This window comes from Plasmodium gaboni, chromosome 7, assembly GCF_001602025.1.
Source record: "Plasmodium gaboni strain SY75 chromosome 7, whole genome shotgun sequence".
Lineage (NCBI taxonomy): Eukaryota > Apicomplexa > Aconoidasida > Haemosporida > Plasmodiidae > Plasmodium > Plasmodium gaboni.
Genome location: NC_031487.1, coordinates 1,069,788 through 1,084,083, shown reverse-complemented (window position 1 = coordinate 1,084,083; position 14,296 = coordinate 1,069,788). Strand labels below are relative to the sequence as shown.

General features: G+C 16.0%; 2 protein-coding genes across 2 annotated transcripts; one reads left to right on the top strand and one right to left on the bottom strand.

Moving 5' to 3' along the window:
* Window positions 1-4,988: 4,988 nt before the first annotated feature.
* On the top strand, window positions 4,989-6,086 carry PGSY75_0731200 (putative exported protein; the record flags this gene model as incomplete). Its single annotated transcript, XM_018785146.1, has 2 exons — window positions 4,989-5,189; window positions 5,334-6,086. The coding sequence occupies 2 exons, from the start codon at window positions 4,989-4,991 to the stop codon at window positions 6,084-6,086; spliced, it is 954 nt and encodes a 317-aa protein (XP_018642647.1).
* A 1,077-nt stretch (window positions 6,087-7,163) lies between these two features.
* PGSY75_0731100 (EMP1-trafficking protein) lies at window positions 7,164-9,984 on the bottom strand (the record flags this gene model as incomplete). The annotated part of the gene is made up of 2 exons (XM_018785145.1): window positions 7,164-9,635; window positions 9,781-9,984. 2 exons carry the CDS (start codon window positions 9,982-9,984, stop codon window positions 7,164-7,166), a joined length of 2,676 nt encoding a protein of 891 aa, XP_018642646.1.
* Between the last annotated feature and the right edge of the window lie 4,312 nt (window positions 9,985-14,296).

Sequence of the window (14,296 nt, the reverse complement as noted above, 5' to 3'; positions counted from 1 at the left end):
AACTTTATATTACAAAAAAAAATTATATATAATAATAATATATACATATATATATATATAATAATAATAAAAAATAATATTAAGAAAAGAAAAAATTAATAAAAATGTTAAAAATAATATAAAAAAACACTATATATATATATTATATATATGTAGTGATATAATCTTATATATATATTTATTAATATATTACTACATAAATTTTATTTTAAAAATATATAAATAAGGAATTTATGATAAAATATAATAAAACATTTATATTATTTATTATTATTATTATATATATATATATATATATATATATATATATGTATATATTATTATTATATATAATTTTTTTTTGTAATATAAAGTTAAATATGAATTTTATTCTTAAAATAATTTACTTATAAATATTTTAATTATAAAATAAGTTAAAACAAATATAATCATGTATATAACAATTGTAAATGAATATTTAATACTCTTTTCTTTCTTGTGTTTTATATATGGATTTACTATTTCTGGACTACACCTATTTACTTATTTAATACTGTATACCCAGAAATATTAATTCATTTCCCCATATTAAATTTATTTACATCAAGTACATGCAATAAAAAAAATAATAAAATACTCTTTAAAATTAAGAGAAATCATTTATTTTAATTTTTCTTTTTTTTTATTTTATACTAAAAGTCAATTAATTCTAAATAATTTTAATATAAGAAATTTAATTCTTTTTTATTATTAATTTGTATAATAAGATTTTTCCTTATTTAAAAAATATATATAATATAATATTTATAATTCATATTAAATATGATCTAAAAAATAATATTTACATCATATCTAAAAGGGTAAGAGGGGTAACAAAATCATAACACATTAGAATTTTATTTATAAAAAAAAAAATAATAAAATAAAATAAAATAATTAATTAATAAAATATATACTAAAATAAAATTATATTAAATAAAGGGTACACTAAAAGCATTTCATTATTATTATAAATATATTAGGCATAAAATTTTTATTATGATATTATTCATTTCCTTTTAATATACAAATTCACTAATAAACCATAAATTTAATTTCCCAAATTTAAAATGATTATCCTTTTCATAAAAATTACCCATAATTTAAATAACCCCTCCAGTTCCCACAAAAAATAAAATATAATATAATATAATAAAATTCAGAATTCATTATGTATATAATATATATATATATATATATATATATATAAATATAATTTTTAAAAATATTATATTTAATAAGATAGCATTTAATTTATATAATATTACCAAGTTATTATTATTATATGTTTTTATTTATTTTATAAAATATAATTAATGATAATAGTTAAAATATGTGGTTTAAAAAAATTTTCCCTTTTTATAATATTAATTAATATTATATAGATTAGAATATATATATTTTCTATATAAAATAATAAACTATATTAACACATAATTATAACTTGAAAAATTAACTAATAAAATTCATTTTTCTTTTTAACATATGATATTGTTGATACCCATAAATGTTATATTCTCTTATCTTTATAATTCTTAAGAATTATTTGTAAATTCAAATAATTTCATGAAATAGTTCTATACGGTTTATTAAAGGATTAAAATACGTTTTAAAAAAGAAAAATGTATGCCTAATGATATATGACAAGTTTTTTTTTTTTTTTTTTTTTTTCTACCTCCCTCATCAATATTTACATATTATATAATATTATGCATATATATATATATATATATATATGTATATATTTTTTATTATGTAATAATAATACCTTTTATTAACACACATTTAATATTAAATCATTATTAAATATACTTTTTTATATATTTTTAAACAAAAAATTTATATAAAATAATATTACATAATATGATTTCTAATATAGGTCATTATTTTGATATGTTCATTTTATGAATACATTTTTATAATAACAATTTAAATGTATAAAGAAAACTATATTTTAAGTGACAGTAATACTATAATATAATAATAAAATATTAAAAGTCCCTAATACTTGCATATTTAACCATATAAAATTTATAATATAATCCTCTTATAATATATATATATATATGTATATATATATATATATATATATATATATATATATGTATTATCGTTTAATATATAAAAATTAAGGTACAAAAGATTTTTACATGAACTTTATTTATTTTATAAGTTAGTCTATAAATTTTAAATATATTATATCATTATTTACAACTATTGTATTCTTTAATATTAATTTGTATATCAAATATTATAATATGTTCATTCAAAGTCGGTAATATCTTATATAAATATATAACCATTTATACTAATTCTGCTAAAATAATAAAAACAAAATTAAAAAGATATAATATATAATATAAAATAACTGAATTAATTTAAAAGTAAAGAACAAATAATGTTATCATATAAAAGAGTTAAACAAAATCAAAAAAAAAAAAAAAAAAAGACATATATAATTATATAAATATTATAATGTCAATTATTAAAGAAACATTATTTTTTAATATTTTCAAAATATTATAACTATGATATATCATTAAAATAAATTATATTAATAATATGAATACTATCATTGTACTCATTATATAATATACTAACTATAATATTATAGGAAATTCATTAAGATTATATTATATTTTTATTACTTTAGACAATATATATGGGTAAAAGTAAAATCAATATAAAGCTAGGATTCATTCATATTGACACACAGAAATCACATGAATTATAATTTATTATAAATAAAAAATATAATACTTACATGAATAAAATACCAACTTAATAATCTTAAAACAAGAATATGGGTTATACATATTACTAACATAATATTTATTTATATGTAAATTTCAACTATCCTACATTACAAGAAAAGAATATTACACAATAAGAAGAACTAAATCAAAATAATATTATTATAGATATTAAATGTAATTATCCTTATATAAAACTATTAATATCAACACATGTAATATTTGTTATATTTTCTCTAAACTTCACCCCCTCCACAAAAAAAAAAAAAGAAAAAAAAAATTGCTATTATTTTTACATGGATTATTTTCAATAGGACAAAAATAATATTTTTAAAAAAAAATTAAATTATTTAATATATATATATATATATATATATACTATCAACCTTTTTGATAAAGATTCTTCATAATTTCTGAATAAAAACATTTTAGAATTAATGAAAAAATACGTAAAATAAAATATTCAGCTAATAAAAGATAAAAAAATCTATGATATATATTATAAAGCTATAACAAATGAAACCAAGAAATTCTATTCCTTACGTATGGATTTATATTTATTATATTTAAAATCAAAATAAAAAAAAAAATAAAATAAATAACTTCCATATTTTTTTTTTCACATATAGAATATGTGTAAGAAATTATTTTTATTATATAAAGAAAATAATTAAATATATATCTCAATAATTTAATTATTTAATTGATAAATAAGTAATAAACAATTGTAGATTTAATATATAATTATTGTAAATGTTAAGAGATTTTTATGAATAGAATAAATCAAAAATTATACAAACTCTGTGTAGGATAATTCCCTATAAAATGTTCATATATGTGTATATATACTTCAAATATAATATTTATTCATAATAATTACTTTAATGTAATAATTTTTTTTTTTTTTTGAGGGTGGGGATATATTTTATTATAAATATAATATTTAAAAAAAATATAAAAAATTAATATAGTTACTTTTATACTTTATTAAAAGTATAATTAAAATATACATATATATATATTTCCTTTCTTCAAAAATAATTGGTTGCAAATTTTTGTTAAATTACATTTTTCCTTATTTTTTTTTAATAAAAATATAAATAAATTTTATGTAATTTTTTTAATAATTATATTAAAATTTGTATTCCTTGTAGTTATTTATAAATTTTTAGTGTTTAATTTATATTTAAATATTTTTTTTTATACTCCTTCATTAATATTAAAAAATATATATTATAAAATATATATTTATAATATATAATTTTTGTTATCTTTTTTTTTTTTTTTTTTTTTTTTTTTTTTTGTTCTTATAGAGTAATTATATATATTTTTATGTTCAAAATATTATTTTATTGTACTGTTGTATTCATTGTAATAATGAATACTTATATTTTTATTTTTTTATTCTTGCATGCATATGAAAAATAATATTATATAATACTATATGAAAGTTTTGTTTTCATTGGTTATAATTTTTTTTTTTTAATATTAAATATGAAAATATATTTTTAATAGTTATATTATATATATATTTAATAATAAAATAAATATGGTTATAAAAAAAAATAAAATAAAAAAAAAAAAAAAAAAAAAAAAAAAAATTATATTACTATAATGTATAAATATATATATTATTATATTCATTAACAATATATATAAATATAATATTATAATAAATTCATATATATATTATTTTAAATAATAATGTATTTGTAAATAGAATTAACTTATTTCATTGAAATTATTATATATTATATATATATATATATATATATATATATTTTTTTTGGTTTACAAAAAATACATAGATATTCTGTTTACAACCTTGTAATTTTATTTCTAAAAATACAAGTACCATATTATTATACATAATTTTGAAACATATTAAAAAAAATGAAAAAATATATTTATTATCATTTAATATATGAATCTTTTTAAACTACTAGTTTTATTTTTCTTTACTTTAATTTTTTTTTTTTAATTAATTAGTAATATTATAATTTTATGTATTATCAAATTTATTATATATAATTCTTGTATCAATTCTAATTATATATATCAAAATAATTAATTTCCAATTTTTTATGTCATTATTATTATATTTTCAATATTTATATCTATATTTTTCTTATTTCTAAACTATGCATATTTAATTCTTCATATATTTTTTTCTTTTTTGATCCATTAATTTTTATAAAAAAATTAAAAATACACAACATGGTTCATAAAAAATTTAATAAAATATCTCTTGTGAAAAGTGAACGAAATTTTAAAAAGACAAATAATAAAAATGGTCTAGAAACAAAAAGGAATTTAAAAAAATATGTAACTAATAATAAAATAAAATTATTCCTTTTGTTTCTTGAACTAGTCTTATGTACCATTCTACACACAACAGAAGTGAACTATTTTGATGAGGTAAAAAAAAAAAAAAAAAAAAAAAAATTAAAAAAATACATAATATTTATATATATATTATTAATTTTTTAAAAAGTTCATTTTATATGAAAATGTATACATATATATATATATATATATATATATATATTTTTACTTTTGTAGCTTTCAAAAAATAATTCTTCAAATAAAAATTACAAAGTTAATAATAGAAAAGAACATGGAAAATTTATTAGACTATTAGGTGAAGTAGAAAATAATAATAATGAATATGAATTAAATGGACCCTCTCTAATTGGAGTGGATCCTTATAATATTCAAAGCTTTGGAGAAGAAACAGAAAATACGAAACAAAATAAAAGTGATAATAATTTTTATTATGTATTAGATAATGCATATGACAAAAAATTATTAGAAATAAAAAATGATTATGAACGAGCATTGGAAGACATGAATACTGATAACAAAGCAGAATATGATGGAACTGTAGTAAATAATATATTAGAAGAAATATATTATGATCATACAGTATCTGAAGTATCACATGAACAATTAAATGAATTAAATGATAATGAAGATATTTCATTGCATGAAAAACAACTTAGAAAAGAAAGAGCAAATATGAATGATAAAGATAATTCTAAAAATTCTAATGCTCAAAACAAACAAGGTGATGTAGCTAATAAAAATTTTATAAAAATTTTTGAAAAATTTTTTGAAAGAATGAATAAACATAGAGTTAATTATTTACGTAATAAATATCAAATATTCCAATTTCTTAATGAATTAAATAGAGAGGATAGAGAAAGACTTAAAGCTTTATTCTTTGTTGCAATATCACTTGCAATTTTAGGAATTGTTTTTATAATATATTTAATAGTTAGAATCATAATTTTAATAATTTTTCTATTTGAATAATATTAACATTCTATTCTTATCATTAAAACATAAAGCAAATAAAAATTCTTAAGGAAGAAATTTTTTTTTTTTTTTTCCATAATATTATTTAATTTATTAATTTAACAAATATAAACATACATATATATATATATATATATATATATATATATACATTATTGACATAACCTTTTTATTATTATAATGATATATATAATATATACAAAAAATACATTTTTTATTCTATTTCTCTATCTTTTTTTTTTTTATTTTTTTTGGTTTTTTTTTTTTTTTTTCAATTAGTATTTTATCTTAGCTTTTATATTCATATATGCTATTCTTATATTTTATATGTAATATTTTTTTTTTTTTTACAGTATAATAAGAACCATCATAAACATATAAATATACACATATATTCCTACATTATGTAGCATTCTTCAATATTACATTAGACTTATAATGAAGATTTGATATTATAAAATAAAAAATATTTTATTTTATTTATTTTTTTTTTTTAAAGTTTTTAAAATAACAAATGAGACGATAAAAAAAAAAATAAATAAAATATATAAATATAAATATATATATATATATATATATATATATATAAATAAATAAATAGATAAATAAATAAAAAGGCAAAAACTATAGAGAAGGATCCAAAAAATATAAATAAATATTTATATATATATAATTATTTATGTAAATATTTAATTATATGTGTATTATTAAAAAAAATAATAAATGTATACAAATAAATATAATTATACATATACAAATTCCAATCCTTTATATCAAACTTATAAAATTTATAAATATATTGGTTGTAGAATAAATCCAAATATGAGGTATATATATATATATATATATATATATAATTAATGTTTTATGTTTAAATACAAAAATATGATATATTTACCCATATGTCGTCCTATTATGATGGTAAATGTATATTAATTATACATATAATATTTTTTTTTTTTAATTTTTTTTTTTTAATTTTTTTTTTTTTTTTGTTTGGGTTCTACCTTTAATATATTCCACATCCTATAGAAAATATATTATACATTTAAATATAAAAAATATCTTTTGATATTATTCCCCCATTGTTATAGACAAAGGTACTTTTCTCGAATTCACTCTTTCAATAACTTCAACAGCTATTCTATCTTGACATTTTTTATTTAAATATATTATATATTGATGAAAGGATTTAATACAATCACTTAGAAAACATTCCAAAGCATGTCTTGTAACAGCATCTCTTTTAATAAATGAATAAAAAACTTTATTATAAAAATTCTCCTTCTTTTCTAGCTTAGTCGTAATATATTTGCTATAAGCAACCCACAGATCTTTTGCAAAGTCTTCATTTAAATCATATGTATTTGTTAAATGTCCAATGTATTTCATTAAACGATATTGCATCATAGCAAATTTATGTCTTTCCACTTCACGTAATTGCCACCATATATGGAGAATATCATTAATAGTTGGAATATTATCTAAAGATCTAACCATTTCAGTTAAATTTTCTTCCGTTATTTCATTATTTAGATCGAAAAATTTTTTACGCACATCAGATATTTTTGATTCTTTAGATTTTTGTTGAGCGCTGCGTTTAGTATTTGTTTGGTCTCGTGGTTTGCTAGGTTTTTCTTCTTTTTTTTTAAATTCTTTATTATGGTTTAAACTATTATAAAAGGATTTTAACAATTCCTCATCTTCCTTAGTTATGTTATTTCCTTTAGAATCAGTATTACCATAATACATAGATTCTGACAAATAGTCTTGATCTTCATTCCTCTGTTTCTTTCCATTATAATCATTTGGGACATAATAATTGGTTTCTATTGTATCACTACCTTGATAAACATCATAATTTCCATCATATGGATTATGATTTCTATAATCCCATTCATTGAATTCTTCATAATTATAAACATTATGACTATGTCCTTTATAATTTTGAGGATCATTATAATCTACTCCTAATGATGTTGTAGAAAAATTATCGATTTCATTTAGTCCATGAAATTTTTCAGGATCATAAAAACTTCCTGTTTGTTTTCTAGGATACTCTTCTCTTACATTCTTTCCATTACCTCCTTTATAATTATTATTATTATATACATCACTTTGCTTCCCAGAATATTCATCTGAATTTGGTTTTCCTCTATAATTATCTTGACCACTATAAAATGGTTCTTCTTGCATATGAGGATAATATTTGCTATCCAAGGTTCCTAAGTAATTTTCATTTCGATTTGAATTTGATCCTGATGTTGTTCTTAAATTATTATTTTTCTTATCTGTTTCCCTATAATTTTCAGGACCACTAAAAAATGAACCCTTTGGCATTTGAAGATTTTCTTCAGTTTTATAGGATGTTTGATAATTATCATTTCCATTAAAAAATGATCCTGAGGTATATCTATTATTTTCTTCTGTTTTTTTAGTTCCACTAGAATTGTAATAATCATTATTAAACAACCCGTGTGATTTATTAGTGTCTTGTTCTTTTTTTTGTGTTCCTCTAAAATTTTCAGGATTATTAAAAAATGTTCCTTTTGGCATTTTAGGATTTACATCGTTTTTTTTTGCATCCTGTTGATTACTAAAATTTTCACTATAAAATAATCCTTGTTGCTCCCAAGGATCCATTTCATTTCCATTGAGATTTCCCTTAATATTTGTAAAATTATTAAACGTTATTCCAGAACCTACTGTAAAATTTTTCTCAGTTTTACTAGTTCCTTGAAAATTTTCTGGTCTACTGAAATGTGATCTTGATGATGCTCTAGTATTTTCATCATCTTTACCAATTCCTTGAAAATTCTCAGATGTATTAAGAAGTGATTTTGGTGGTATTCTATTATTCTCCTCAGTTTTATGAACTCCTTGTATATTTTCAGTTCCGACGAAAAATGTTCCTGATGGCATTCTAGGATTTTCTTCATTTTTAAGAGTTCCTTGAATATTTTGAGGTGAATTAAAAAATGATCCCGATGATATTCTAAAACTTTCTTCATTTTTAGTAGTTCCTTGAATATTTTCAGGTCTAATGATAAATGATCCTGATGATATTCTAGAACCTTCCTCAGTTTTACGAGCTCCTTGAATATTCTCAGATGTATAAGAAAATGATCCCGATAGTACTCCAAAATTTTCCTTAGTTTTAAGAGATCCTTGAAAATTATCAGGCGAACTGAAAATTGATCCTGATGGTCCTCTAGGATTCTCCTCATTTTTATAACCTCCTTGGAAATTCTCAGGTGAATTAAAAAGTGATCCTGATGATGCTCTATAATAACCTTCATTTTCAAAACTATCGTGTTTTTTTTCTGGTCTATACGAAAAAGATCCAGATGGTACTTTGGGATTTTCTTTTCTCTCTGGAGCTTCAGTATTATAGCTACTCGAACTTGATGTTTTTGTGGGCGCAAATGTATTATGTAGGTCGATAAAATTTATACCACCTTCTTCAAATTTTTCTCCCAAATTCCTCAAATATCTGTTGTTTATTGGAAATCCTTTAGTTATAGCATACTCCTGTGAAAATATATTCTATAAAAAAAATAAAAAGTAAAAATATATGCACACACACATATATATATATATATACATAAATATATACACCGCAATTATCTTAATATATATATATTATATAATAACAATTCATGCATATTTATATTTTTAATATATAACTTACTAGTAATACGATGTATACAATAATTATAAGAACAGACAAAGCAGAATATACAGGTGACAATAATATTACAAATTTTCTGCTTTCATATTTCTTAAATTCCTTATGATTGAATGAATTAATCGATGATTTCTTATTATTTACGACATTATTCAAACGTATTGATTTTTTTGATAATAAAAATTGGGGATCCTTAAAAAAAAGCATGTTCTATTTTATATTACTATAATATATTATAAAAGAATATTAATATTTAAACTAATATAAAAATACTTCTTGTCCATATAACTATTTCTGTTATGGAATGGTTCTCATAAATACACTTAACAATAAGGGAATCTAAATGATATCTTATGTATCTATATATATATATATATATATATATATGTATATATCAATGTATATATTTATCTATATATATTTTAAACATACACAATTTCAATTTATAAATAATATATATACATATATATACAACAAAACCTAATATTAATTATTAATTTATAAATAATACGGGAATTTTACAGAACACAGTTGGGGGATAGGAATACATATAACAAATCCGGGTATTAATACATTACATTATATTATAAAATTATGAAAAGAATGGATAAGAAAATGCAACAACAAATATAAATGAAATAACCAAATATTATTAAAAATAAATCAACAAAATCTAAACATAACTATACAATCATAATAATTAAATGATTTCTTTAATCATATAATGAAATATGTACATATATATATATTATGAAAAATATAATAAATTATGGTATATAAGAATGTATTATTATATATCAATATATATATATATAAGGTCTTTCATAATATTTCATATATTTCTTCATTTATACTTTCTTTTTAAAAATTTTTTTCCTACAGTTTCCTTCTACCACATATATTATATATATATATATATATATATATAATCAAGAAATATCTACATTTATATTATATATATTATATATTTCAATATTTTCTTTTATATAGATTATTTTCAAAACTTTTTAAAAAAATATATATAAAAAAAAAAAAAATACATATAAAATATATTTCCTATAAATAAAAATTATATTCATTCTTATAACATTCAATTCATATTCTTAAAGTTATTTATTATTATTTTTTTTTTTTTATATATGTAAAAAAAAAAAAAAAAAGGCATAAACCAAATCTATTTTAAAAAAAGAAAAAAAATATATTCTATTTGCAGTGTTTTTATAAAAAATTTATTAAATTTAAAATACGTTATTTTTAAAATTATTAATATATGTTATATATTTTTTGTAGGTTCTCTACTAAATCTTTATAAATAAATTATATTTTATATATAATAATATTATATAATATTAATATATATATGTATATAATATATATATATATATATAATATATAATATTTTATATATATAAAACGTAACATCATTAAATATTTATATATTCACATAATTTTTTATATATACTTTTAAAAATAATAAAATATCAAAAAAAAAAAATTGGTACGTGAACCTTATATGGTCTTTATATTTATTATTTTTTTTTACTTTAAAAATATATATATTATATATATATTTTATTATGTATATATAAAATATTTTTAATTTTTAATTTTTAATTTTTCTCCTTTTTTTTTTTGTTTTTTTGTTTTTTTTTGGTTTCATTAATATAGTAAAATTTAAATTCGTCTTATATAAAAAAAAAAAAAAAAATACAAAATATAATCACGTCAAAAAATATTTCTTTTCACAATTTTTTATTTATTGTAAAATAAGGTACAATAATAATTATATGTTTGCTTTTTTTTTTGTGAGTATCTCTTTATATAGTTTTAATATTTTTTTTAATTGAGATTATAAAAGAAGTTTTAAAATTGTATTTTTTTAAAAAGAAAATAAGATTATTCTTTAATGGATATTATTATATAAATGAAGATAATATAACAAATATATTTTTTTTTCATTTATTTATTTTATTACATATAATTTTTTTTTTTTTTTTTTTTTGGGTAATTATTATAAATATTATATTATATTTTACAAAATACTATATTTATAATACCATTTTTAATTTAAAGATTACATGTAGAATATATAAATACTTTTTGGTGTACACTTTTAAATGACAAAAAAAAAATAAACACAAAAAACAAAGGGGTTAAATAAATTATATATTTACAAAAAATATATATTTATATTCATAACATTTTATTCATTTTCTCATTTATTTTTTATTTAAACATTTATATATATTAAAAGGCAAATATAAAAAAAAAAAAAAAAAAAAAGAAAAAATTGAAAAAGGCTATATAAATTATAAAATTATATATATCAAAAAAAAAATTTTAAATATTTGCTTAGTGATACTTGTAATTTTTTATTTTTTTTTTTATGTAAAAATTATAACGATTCAAAAATAAATAAATAAATAAATAAATAAAATAAAATAAAAAATAAATGGAAAAAAAAAGTATACCGTTCTATAAAATTACACATATATTTATATAATTTATTTAATTTAAAATGTTGATATACTTAATAAATTTGTTTTTTTTTATCCTTTTATTTTATATATGTTTATTTTGTTTCTTTATTTTATACACACGTTAATAATAATTTAAAATGTTGATATACTTAATAAATTTGTTTTTTTTTATCCTTTTATTTTATATATGTTTATTTTGTTTCTTTATTTTATACACACGTTAATAATTTTATAATCAGAAATATTTAGAACAATTCTTTAATAATATATTATAATTACAACCATTTTAATATATAAATTTAATAATAACATATATAACATTTTATATAGAAAACTAAAATAAACACATCTTTTGTAATATATATACATATATATATAATTTAAAATGTTGATATACTTAATAAATTTGTTTTTTTTTATCCTTTTATTTTATATATGTTTATTTTGTTTCTTTATTTTATACACACATTAATAATTTTATAATCAGAAATATTTAGAACAATTCTTTAATAATATATTATGATTACAACCATTTTAATATATAAATTTAATAACAACATATATATATATACCATTTTATATAGAAAACTAAAATAAACACATCTTTTGTAATATATATACATATATATATAATAATGTGATATATATATATATATATATATATATTTTTCATATATGTTACCATATAAACTTATAATGCATCCCTTTTTTTTCTTGTTTTTAATATTTAATTGATTAAATAATAAATCGAATATCACATATTCATGTTCTAATTAAATAATAATAGAATAATTAATTAAGTATTTAATTTATGTATTTTATGTTATTTTATTTTTTTGGGGTGGTTACATTTTCTTGATAATAAAATATATTAATTTATATTAGCCTCAATATTGTTGTAAAATTCTATTTATATTTTAACGTTATATATATATATATATATATAGTTTTCATTTTTTTTTTATTTTTTATGCTTTTATAAAATTGTTTATTTTTAGAAAACATGGGGGAAAAAAAAAAACAATAAATAATATGTAACAAATATTATAAAATTCTCATTTATTTTCTTTGCTTTAATAATAATATACATAATAATTTTTAAAAATATATAATAATATAAGAATATGTTGATTTTTAATTTTTTTTGTTATATAATAATAAAGAATAAATATTATTAATTATATATATTTATAATATTATATATAATATTTTAATTAAAATTTTATATTTATATTCATGTATTACTATATATAAATATATGGAATTTCGTATAGATTTATATATAAATATATGGAATTTCGTATAGATTTATAAATATATACAAAGATTTTTTATTTTTAGTTCATCCTATTTTTATGCCAATATATAATATATAAATATTATATATAACCCCTTTCTTTATTTATATTTATTATTATAAAATAATACAATTCGTTAAAATTAATATATAATTTTATTATTTTTTTTATATTTATAAAAAAATCAACATCAATTAATGTTGAATAAAATTATTTTAATTATGAACGCTTTTTTGCATATATAAAATAAAAATTTATTTATTTTTTTTTTAAGAATTAAAATATTAAATACATATAAAAATAATATTTTGCTACCATTTTTTTTTTTTTTTTTTTTTTTTATTTCTTGATAAATCTCATAACATACATAAATTCATTATTATATAATTATATTCTTTGAGGCATTTTATAAAATATAAAAAACCTTTTAATAAATATATAATTTTATATATCACAATGTTGGTTGCGCAACAAGACCTCTCAAATTTTATTTATTATTCAATCTGTTTAAAAAATAATATATGTAAAAAAATCTATGTAACCTTTTTAAAATATTAACATAGAAAAAAGTACCCTTATAATAATAATATAATAAGATTTATTATATATTATATATATGTACAAAAAAAAAAAAAAAAAAAAAAAAAAAAAAAAATGTTATAAAAATATTATTTTTTAATATATTTAAATATTTAAAATTTTAAAATAATAATAATAAATTTATTTTTTATATAATATAAA